This window comes from Cyprinodon variegatus, unplaced genomic scaffold (genome assembly GCF_000732505.1).
Source record: "Cyprinodon variegatus isolate N-32 unplaced genomic scaffold, C_variegatus-1.0 Scaffold70, whole genome shotgun sequence".
Classification (NCBI taxonomy): Eukaryota; Metazoa; Chordata; class Actinopteri; order Cyprinodontiformes; family Cyprinodontidae; genus Cyprinodon; species Cyprinodon variegatus.
The window spans coordinates 848,435-860,090 of NW_015150523.1; the positions used below are offsets into that span (position 1 = coordinate 848,435).

Here is an 11,656-nt window from a genome sequence, read left to right on the forward strand (position 1 = left end):
AGTAATTGAGGGTGGGTAAACCCTGGACAGGCTCTCAATCCAATGCAGAGCAACACAGAGTCACATAACCATGCAAAAATGGGGAGCATAGCTAACTTTCAAGCAGTTGGGTTTGAATCCCAGCTATAAACATGTTTGTAGCTTTCATGGTGATGGCAGGAATCTCAGTCTTTCTACATCACATCAACATTCACTGAATTGTTCCTTTTTTATCATAGTAATGCAATATAACTCTTTTTGATTATTATGGGGGGAAAAAACAAATAGAAAAAAAAACTGAATTTAGAGACTCTCCCCCTGTCAATCTTTTATCAGAAAGGATTATCCCATCCTGAAGGACTGAAACGTCTTTTCTAACCTACTTATCTGAGTTGCTTTTCAAATTTAAAGATTCCCAAATAAAATATAGAGCACATGGGCAATGATGTGCAAATAGAACTGACAAGCACTAAGCCTTGTCCTCCTTTACACACACTTGAGAGAGGTTTTAAGTATTGTGTTTTGTTCTTAAAGACAACAGTTAGTTAAAAAGTGTACTTGATATTTATATGCTAAACAAATTTTATAATCACTGAATAGGGAGAAAAAGCAAGAGAAGGATTATAAAAATTTACTTTTTTAAAGATTTTTTGTAGCAGTGCCTGTCATTAGTATGACTGCACTCAAAAGCAAAATATATGTCTTGCAATGCCCTCTCGACACAGTGCTGGTGTGACGGGAGACAAAAGAACTGTAAATATCTCCCAACCCATTCCTGAGGCTGTTGCAGAACTGGAAAGCTCCTTATGTGACAGATTGGTGCATAGTTGCACACAAAGAGAATTATTGCAGCTCGTTCCTACCAGCAGTCATTAGATTTTCACAACCATCACTGTTCCCATAGAATAGTTTTATTATTATATTTAACCTCTTTGTTATTTTTTTTTCCAGTCAAAAAACCCTGTAAAATAAAAGCCTTTACTCTTTGAAATAATTTGCCAAGTGTTCAATGAGAATACTTCAAAAAGAGAGAAAAAAAGTTTCTTTAGTTGTCAGAAACCCCCCCCAAAAATCCAGGTTTCTTTGTAAAAACTGAAAACACTGTTCCAAAATGTTGGCGTTACAAACACATTAGATGCTGTATCTCAAAGAAAGCTTGGGAACAGGAGCAGCCGGTGATACTCTTCTGCCACAAAGCAAGGTCGAGGTGAGCACACATGACTCCCCCCACAATGGGCAATAAAAGGTTTTGGCCCAACCTGTTTCACACATTTGGTCATGATGAGGGGGCTGATTGTATTCACCGCGCTGCTGGTTGCCGTTCTTGCCAGGGAGACATTTGAGGGGTAAGTGGATCCTAATCAAACCCCTTAAAAGGATAGTTGTTTGAAGTCTTTACACTGTTGTACGTATGTGTGTCTTTTTTCAAGCATGTCGTCATGTAGCATCTATTGTACAAAAATGGGAAACGGCAAACTAAAGTTCTGGTTTTAAGAAAAATCGATTAACAAATTAATCATCTGATTTTAATAGAAGTTTAGGAAATTTATGTTTTGCACAGGTCATTTTAATATTTGAGGCTTAAGTTCTGCACTAGAAGAGGAATGGAAAAAACAATGATGAAAAAAATGCTTTAAGTTAAGCATAGATGTCCTTATAAAACATTAAAATATAAAATGTATTCAGGGATCTACAGTAAAGTACATACATCTTCCTGTAATTAGCTGTGATCAAACAAGCCCTTTTTTTCTTATTTCTTTAAGTGTAGAAAGTGAAAACAATACAGTTTCGCATTCAAATGGTCTGTTCCTATTCAAGGTCCTAACGGCAAATGGTAAATGGCCTGTAATTATATAGCACTGTTTCAAGTCAGAGGATATGAACAAAGTGCTTTAGACTACATTCAGGCATTCACCCATTCACTCACACACTGATGGTGGCAAACTACATTGTAGCCCTGTAGCTCACTGACAGAAGCAAGGCTGCCACCAGTCCTTCTGACCACCATCAGTAGACAATGTAGGTGAAGTGTTTTGCCCAAGGACGCAACGGAACTGAAAGGCAGAGCCAGGGGCTTGAACCGACAACCCTCTGGTTGCAGGGCAAACTCCTTTATCCGACGCAACCGTAATGTTGAAAAAAATATAGTTTATTCCACAAATATTCTAATTAATAGACATGTTTTTTTTTTTTTTTATAAAATGCTTTGCAACTTGCAACTGTCCTAAAATGGTACCCTGAGGAACACCACCATTCTGCACTCAGGAAATCAATCACCATTCAGTCATTGTGCAATGGGTCCAACAGGGGCTAGTGCCCCTTTAGAACTGGTCCCCTGTTATTGCCCCTGTATCTAAGACATGTCATGCCTTAGACGCAGATTAATGTGGTTCCATCTCTCACTTTATACATCAAATGATCAACTATTGCCCCTTTATTGTTTTTATTTTACTGAATTTTTCTGAGCTAATACTAACTCAGCTTGATCCCATAGAGGGTTGGCTGGACGTTCCTTTCTTTTCAACACGATCATCTTTTCCATAGCTGAAAGATAGATGCTACTTTCTTGAAGCTACATGTCTTTCATTGGTTTTCATTTTTTAAAGTATTGCCTCCATCTGATGGGAGACATCTGCATAGTAAGACTGTACTTCAAGCTTTCACACCCAAAATGTTTTCACATCTTTTGGCTCTCATTTGCAGACATCAGGTGCTTCGGATTGTCCCGAAGAATGGAGTCCAGCTGTCTCTTCTTAGGAACCTGGAGGAGATGATGGAGTTTGAGGTTACATAATGCTTTCTAATATTAGTTAATAAAATATATATAGTTATAAGTTAAACAAAATGGGATAAAATTTTATATATCCTGATAGTATTTGTACCATTTGTAATGTTTCATTTGTGCTTATTTCAGCTCGACGTCTGGAAGGGAGCTACTCGTTTGTCCTCCCCTGTAGATGTCAGAGTTCCTCCTCACACTATGCAGGCTTTCAAGAGTTTCCTGGAGACCAATGAGTTTGAGTACAGTATCATGATTGAAGATATCAAGGTAAAAGACCTATATGTTACCTACTCTGTCTTCTTGGGTCTTCCATCATAACGTAAACATAAATTTCGAATCAATCTTCTAGGCAATCTTGGATGCAGAGAGGAAACAGATGGAGTTTGCTGCTCGCTTAGGTCAGCCAAGGAACACTGACAGCTTTGACTATGCCAACTATCACACACTCAGTGAGGTTAGTAAACTAATTTGCTCTGGTCAGTGCAAAGTGTTTTGAGTTGATCTATGCAGATTCAATGTTTATCCATTTTTTTCTTTTTTCAGATCTACAGCTTCCAGGACATGCTGGTGGCTGAGAACCCCGACTTTGTCAGCAAGATAGTGATCGGTCAAAGCTACGAGGGTCGTCCTCTCAATGTGCTTAAGGTATATGACCAACTAGACAATCTACCTTGAAATATTTAAACAGGTTGGCGGAATAGCAAGTGAGTGTGACCGAATGTACATTTTATTTGACTGAACAACTCAGAGCAGAAGGAAAAATTTGAGATCCAATCAGATCCTATGTCAGCACCCATTTATCTCTGCATTCAGACAGTACTTTTAATCAGCGGCGATCTAGCTTGTTGAAGTTACTAAAAATGAGCCATTGGCTTCATAGAGCTGCCCTCTGCATAGGGATAACTTAAATGTGTGAGCGTACCTTAAAGGTATAGTGGAGGATGTTCTTTTTCCAGGTGAATCATCAAAATACTTGGTCCTCCTATTTGTCAATCATTCTGGTGGTATGTTAACGTAACGCCATTCTACGTGCTCGTCCACATTTTCACTTACCGGTGGTGAGTCTGACATAGTGTAAAAATTGCTAGTCTTTTTTTGGAAAGTAAATTTGTATGAGTGTTGCAAACAACAACTTCTAAACAGAGTGTGCATGAGGAGAAATGGGCATTGTGCATGCTCTCGCACGCATTAAATAGGCATTCCCTCCCAGGAGCGGGTACAGGGTTGTGCATGTGCATTTTTTTTAAGTGAAGAGGGTGGGTCTTTTCAAAAAATCGTAAAAATCCCCCACTATACCTTTAAGAGTCTTTCAAATGACTGTTGTTTGTTGGGTTGATCTGAGGGGTCCAACAGGTGCATCTTTCTCTGCCCAAATAAAACGAAAATAATATGTTTTTTAGGACCCAAAATAAAAATGTAGGTTTTTTTTTATTCGAATATCTACTACCTTAATAAGATCTCACTTTGTGCTGGAGCCACCTCTTAGCTCCAGCTCGCCTCAGCAGCTGTTTTCTCCCTCTCCCATGGAAGGCAGCTTATTCCCGCCTCAACCTACTGATTTATGCACAGGTTTTATATTAACGCTTGTCATTCGATGTATGTAGCATTGCCTTTTTATTTTTCATTAATTTTTACAAAATGCCATAATAATTTGTATTTTCTAGAATTTGGGTTTTCTGATATATAAAATTATATATATCAGGATATTAATACAATAAAAACGTATCCTTCATTGCTGTCATGGTTACTAGGTTACCAAATATACGCTGTGGTGAGGGTGATGTGTCTGACTGCTTAAGCTTAGACCAGGGGTCTGCAACTTTCAACTACAACGGTTCTTAATATTGGCTAATATTTAAAGCTAGATAAATATAGTACATTGACAAATACCATTCTTAAAGATAAAGTTGTTTTTTTAAAGACTGTTTAAATTTAATTTTCAAAAAAGAGGAATGACATTAAAGAACCTGAAATATGTCATTAGATCTATAGTTTGAATTAATCAGCTTTTAAACTATGTTTTTATTTTTTATATCAAATATTCATATTGAATAAAATATATAGCTTCCTCTTAATGATTTTCTTTAATGTTTTGTCCTTGTTTAACCCTGTAAATCTCAGGAAATAGCTGGCATAAAAATTGAATAAAAATTTTTGAAACCAGATTTGCCACTGAAAATTAAAAAAAAGGAAAGGAAAAAAATTAAATTAAACAAGTAGTTTGTATAATTTGTGATGCATTATGCATTTCTGTGCAATTTATTATACATTTTCTGTTCGGTACATGTGTCAGGATTTTCAAAATCATATTTGTCCCACTGATGATAAAGAGGATACACTTAGCGTTAAAGGCTTAAAAATACAAATAGGGGCAACAGGTTTCATATTGCTGATGTTAAGTTATTTGTTATTTAAAGGTCATGTATTATTTGTGGCTCTTTTTATTTTTTTGCCTGAACTCGAGGAAAAATGGCTATTTGCTAATCATTTCTGGCCTTTATGTCTTTCATTGAGCCACTCCTGCATAACAGAACCCAGAAAAGGTTTCCCCTGTAGGATAGGACAGCACATAGACACAGAAAAAACCCCCACCAAAAGTGCCAAAGAAAATATAAAAAATTCATTTTCTGGTATTCAGGTTTTAAAATTTAGCAAAAGAAAAATAGATGGGGAAATATCTTTACCCATCACTGTTTTTAGGAGATCCAGTTTTATTGACTTTATTGATATATCACCATTAGTTAGCAATGTGTTGCTGACTCACAGTGAGCATGCACGCAACGACAACAGGAAGAAACCTCCAGCAGAAGCAGGCCCAATGTGAGCAGCCTTCTGCTGAGGTGGACAACTGCTAGTCAAACACCCAATAACTCTCTCCTTTACAGTAGAGTGACCAATTGGTATTCTGGCCAAGGTTTTTTGATCAATGTTTACAGATTATGTTTATCTCTATTCATCTAACCTAATATAGCTAAAAGAAGGGCTAGATAAAAATTGCAGCAGTATTACAACCAAATCTATTTCTACAAAACCTAAAATTGCTGGATGCAAGTTGAGAAACTTCTCTTCAGATAGTTCTTTAACAAAAGAAAAGTCCATTTCCTTCCACCTCAAAATGATGCACCTTTTTTTTGCTCTTTTTCCATCACATAAAATGACAAAACAATTATATTTTTGTTGTACTGTGACAAAATGTCATACAGATCCAAGAAGGATAGTTGTTATAGTACATTTTCTTAATTTTGGAAACGTTACCGTGGTTTCTTCTCTCCCTCCCATGTCTTTAGTTCAGTACCGGTGGAAGCAATCGTCCTGCCATCTGGATCGACACTGGAATCCACGCCAGAGAGTGGATCACTCAGGCCAGCGGCCTCTGGTTTGCCAAGAAGGTACCTCATTAGTTCTCACTGTCCCTTAAGCACTAGGCTAAAATATCAATGACTTTTTCTGACTCTGTTTCCCTTGATTTTGCCTCTAGATTGTGACAGATTATGGAAAAGACCCTGCCATCACTGCAATCCTGAACAACATGGATATCTTCCTGGAGATTGCAACCAACCCTGATGGCTACTATTTTACCCATGTCTCTGTAAGACATGTTTTTTTTTTTTCTGCAAAGAAGTCATAGGTTTTTTTTCTCAAAAGTACCATCACTCAAAATATTGATATGTTTACAGAACCGTATGTGGCGGAAAACAAGAAAACCCAACCCTGGATATTCATGCCCTGGAGTTGATCCCAACAGGAATTGGGATGCTGGTTTTGGACGTAATATCTTTCTTTCTTTCCCTTCTTTCTTTTTCTATGTCATTCTTTTCCCCTCTGATCACATACGGTGTTATATAAAAGCATGAAAATACAACAAAGTCCAAGCTGCAGTGCAGAACTGGATTTACAGTAATTCACAGCACATTGTCTGTAATAGGAAATTTGCCAATGCTACCACTAGGCGACACCAAACAACTTTGTTTTGCACATCTTCCTTTAATGGTGTACTAACCCAGAGGACACTACAAGGTGCACATTTTCACTCAGGAAATTACCTTTGAGTAATAAATGCATAAGGTATCTTTGTTTTTCATTTGCTTGAATAGTTGGTGGTTCCAGTGGTTATCCCTGCTCAGAGACCTACCGTGGACCCAGCCCTCACTCTGAGTCTGAGGTTAGGTCCATTGTGGAGTTTGTGCAGTCCCATGGCAACATCAAGGCCTTCATTTCAATCCACGCCTACTCTCAGATGCTCTTATACCCCTACGGCTACACCACGGCCTCTGCCAAGGACGAGGCTGAGCTGGTACGAAAATCATTCGGTGGTGGTTTTATTATTTTCCACTACTATATAATGTGTATTACATTTTTATTGTTCTCTGTAGGCTATGGAAACGCAAATCTAAACATTCGTGAATTTAAAACACCTTCACAATTATTAACATACTTAGTGAAGATTTCTAAAAAACATCCATCTTCTATTGCCACAACATAATTCTTTTCTGAAGGGTTGTTTTATAAATTAAAGGAATAGTGGAGGATGTTCTTTTTCCGGGTGGATCATCAAAATAAGTGGGCCTCTTAATTGTCAATCATTGTGATGATGCTCATCCAAAATATTTTCTGCAAATGCGCACTTTCAGTTGAATGTGTGTCGTGAGTTACAGTTTCAGCCAGTCATCGAAGCTTGCCTTTCTCAGCCTTGCACATGCAAGACAAAAAAGTACCAATTACCAATGCTAGCAAAGTTATCTGTAACTTTAGCTAAAGTTAGCTATAACTCGAGCGTGCAGGAGAAAAAAATGGGCTCGTGAATGCTTCTGCACACATTTACTAGGCGTGCCCTCTCATTCCCTCTCAGGAGCAGGTACAGGGTTTTCAAAAATTTGGGAAAATCCATCGCTGTACCTTTACGTTTAATCTGATTTTATTCATTTATATCCTTGTTTTATTTATACGTTTAGTGAGTTTAATGACATTTTAAAATTTTCTACAACATAATTTCCTAATTGCTTTGGGAATTCTTTTTTTTTTTTTCAATTATTTCCCCTAACTTTTAAGCTGATTACTTTGTCTATAAAATTTTTTACTAGCAATCCATTACTTCTTTCCCCCAGGAATGTGAATATGAGTTAAAACAGAAAGCAATTTTTAGAAGGCACTTGAAAAAAAAAGACACCATGACATTTTTAGCAAGCATTGATTTTTATAGGTCTAGAAATGGGAGTAATGGAGTTATGATGCTTTATGAAAAAAACAAATCAGTATACCTAGACCTCACCGTAAATAATGAAAGCAAGTGTCAGTGCTACAGATGACAAAGCTTGCTCAGTCTTTTCTACACAACTTTGCAAGAAGAATAGCACTCACAAGGGAAGGCGTGCAGTGCATTCCTTCTTAACAAACAGGATATCAATGTATTTATTCTCTAAAAATTAGCCTTTCAAACTATGCATTTTGGTACACTTTTTCTAATTTGTGATTAAAGAGAGTAATTTTGCCCCTTTTTCATAAAACACAATCTATGACAAACCAAGTATATTTCTGGTTTCACAAGCACAAATGAGTTGTTAGTATGGATCGGGCTACCGGTTCCGATCGGGAAATTACAAGCATTACAAACCACAAGTAGGAAGAAGTCAGTATTGTCTCAAGAGGTATGATTTTTTGAAAAGTAGCCAATCACAGGCTGTTTACTTTCTCAGTTTGTTTCAACCCTCGAGGTCACAAAAGTCAATATGAGTCACAGAAACAGGTCGTCATGCGAGTATGAGAGAATCTACAGGAGCATATAAAACAAGAGAGCAGAGAAGGAGGATGGACTTTAAAAGAAGGATTTTAATGATATGCTGGCTCATGTTATTGAATCTGCACATATAAAACATTTGAAAAATCATTGGAGAGTAGTTTATATGTGTGTGTTTTAAATAAAACTGCTTTTATGAGTGTTTATCACCGCTGTGAACTATTGGGAGAATTCTCACTTCAAACCCATGCCAGCATCCTGCCCTGTGCTACAAATGTAAAATGTAGAACCCTCTACACTTGATTGGATTTTAAGTAGAATAGACTGGTCTGATTAGAATAAGATAAAGGTTTTAAGAAACAAATACCTCAGATGTGCCTGATGAGGAACAAAGGATGCATCTTTGAATGTCACGCATAGTATTTAAGCATGGTAGAGGAGATGTTGGGCTGCAGGCCCATCTTACTGCCAAATACCCTTGATAGATCTTCAAATTGCATGATAAACTATTTACCAGTTTTAAATAAAATGTATTGAATTATACGAGGTAACTGAAAATTGGTTGTAATCTTGTCTTACAAAAGGACACATATCAGATGCATAGTCAAATCCACATAGATCTATTGTGCAAACAGGAAAAAGCCCCACTTTCTGTGTTTCAGATTTGTGAATTTTTCCTAAAAAAATGGCAGAGCTGCTAATGCTCTTGTCACCAGAGAATATCATTGAACTAGAAATAAATGTCCAAACAACTTTTTTTGCAGTACGCACTGGCCCAGAAAGCTGTCAACAGCCTCACTTCCATGTATGGCACTCGCTACACGTATGGTAACATCATCGACACCATCTGTAAGTTTTTGCATCACAGCCAGAAGACATTGTTTGTTTTTTTGTTTTTATCAAGTATAACTATATTTTTTTTGCAGATTTTAAAGTTTTTAATTTCAACGCACAATAAAATATTTTACCGACAAATATTTGAAAAGTGCAGCAAGTAAAAAATATACCATATTAGTACGAAGTAAAAAATTTTTTTGTTTCATTAAAAGCAAAAAAAAGAATCATACAAGTTTCTAACATAGAAACTAAAAAGAAATGCATTCCAAAAATTGAACGTTGAAAAAGTTTTAGAAATAATTCATGATGTTCATGTTAAAGTTCAACCAATATTTTACTCTGTTTTTTCCGATTTTATTTTTTCTAGTTTATTTTATCAAAGATCTTTATATATTTTTGGTCAGTTTGTCGTGATGGAGTGAGTTTTACAAATTGCACTAAACTCTTCTCAAATCCTGTTTTATAGATTTTAACCTCAGACCAAAAGAAAGAAGTGTACATAGGGAATGAAATCTGTAAAGAAATCAATTTGACTAATTCAGTATCCAAAAAAAAAAATAAAAAAAAATGTAAACAAAAATAGAATCTGGAAATAAATAAAAAACTAAAATTTGTTTAGCTCTTGCTTAAACATTTGAAATTACACTCTTTGCTTCTTTGTTCTTTGCTTTTAAAAATATTGTAACAGATTTCTGTCCACACATAGTTTGTATCTTCATGGATTTAACAGTGATGAGAAGGTTTGTTTGTCTTTGTTTTGCTTAATCCATCTTTTTTTTATTTTTCATTCTAGATCAAGCCAGTGGTGGCACAGTTGACTGGACCTATAACCAGGGCATCAAGTACTCCTACACCTATGAGCTGAGGGACACTGGTTACTACGGGTTCCTCCTGCCACCCAATCAGATCATCCCCACAGCTCAGGAGACTTGGAGTTCTCTGATGGTCCTCATGGATCATGCTTACAAGAACCCATATTAATGCAATTGTTTGTTTGTTGACAGAGGGAATTTCAACTGTGAGGACTTTTTAATCTTTGAGACGAAAACAGAATAAAGTAAAATTAATAATAAAAATATAAAATGCACATTAAAAAAACAAAACAAAGATGTGTTTCTTTCCAATGCACTTTGAACATTTTGAGATCTCATTACAGCATGGTTTGTTATCAAAACTTTACCTTCATAAGAAATCACAATGATTCCAGCATTTTTAAGACCAGGATGTTCCGCAAAAATGCTTTTTAGAAATTTCAAAACAAAAGCAGGTTTTCCGTTGGATGACTTTCAACATAAAGAAGTGATTGAAAAAACATAACAGCAGGAAATTGATTTGAAGAAAATATTTTAAAATCCTCAATTTCTGATTCTAAAATTCTTTGAAAAACACAAGCAATAGGCTTTTTCGAAATTAATGTTTGATTCGGATATTACAATAGATATTTTCCAGCTATTTTCGATAGGAAACTGCCTTTACTCATATAAATAATACAAAAGAAATATGTTTTTAGGATTTGCTGAAACATACAGTGACAGTGCCATGAATTTGTTTTCTGCCTTTTAGAGTTAGATTTTTGTTAAGTAACATATATACACTGCTCAAAAAATAAAGGGAGTATGGGAACAACAGAATACTATAACTAATTAAATGAAACGTATGCAAAAGCAAACTATCAAAAGTCATAAAGGGGCAACATGGGTTGTGTTCAAATCCTGCGGCTGCCAAAAACCTCATAGCACGGCCACTGGTCTCTTGGGATTCAAAGACTCCTTCCTGTGAGGCAAACAAATGCACCCTTCTTTTGCCCAGATAGGTTTCCTTATCCTCAGGAATAAAACAAGTACACAGAACAGTATTAAGTAGTTCGGCATCTGTTCTTTGCCTACTTTGTGTATCAACTACCATGGTTGCAAGGTGACAGAGCTTACGCTGAGTAAGGGGCGTTGAAAGCCAGAGATGGCTGGACCTGTTTGAACCTATTGCTGAGCTCTTCCAGCCTCCTTATTTTCATGGCCTCTGAAGGACCCATCTTACCAAGACTCGGTCCTTTGAAGGATGCAGCCACTGAAATCGAACACCACATATGTCTTTCCTCAGGTTTACCTTGTTAGCAGCTTCAGCCATTTCATTTCCATTAATTCCAGCATTAGCTGGGAGCCACAAAATAACCATATCTACCAAGTTTAAAAGGCGACTTTACTAATTACATCTGCTCTTGCCTTGCATCCCCCATCCTTTAAATGAATCAGTGCAGACAGAGAATCAGAACAATTGATCACATTCTGAATTCCTGTTTCCTCTACCCACCATTGTCCCCAGAGGAT

At 36.5% G+C, this 11,656-nt stretch overlaps 1 protein-coding gene across 1 annotated transcript; it reads left to right on the forward strand.

The window, feature by feature from the left end:
- The first annotated feature begins 1,257 nt into the window (after positions 1–1,257).
- Positions 1,258–10,417, forward strand: LOC107083212 (carboxypeptidase A1-like). Its single transcript, XM_015372229.1, has 11 exons — positions 1,258–1,325; positions 2,683–2,764; positions 2,894–3,028; positions 3,111–3,215; positions 3,305–3,406; positions 6,049–6,150; positions 6,240–6,350; positions 6,439–6,529; positions 6,856–7,055; positions 9,260–9,344; positions 10,126–10,417. Exons 1-11 carry the CDS (start codon positions 1,258–1,260, stop codon positions 10,311–10,313), a joined length of 1,269 nt encoding a protein of 422 aa, XP_015227715.1. The 3' UTR covers positions 10,314–10,417.
- The last annotated feature ends 1,239 nt before the right edge of the window (positions 10,418–11,656 follow it).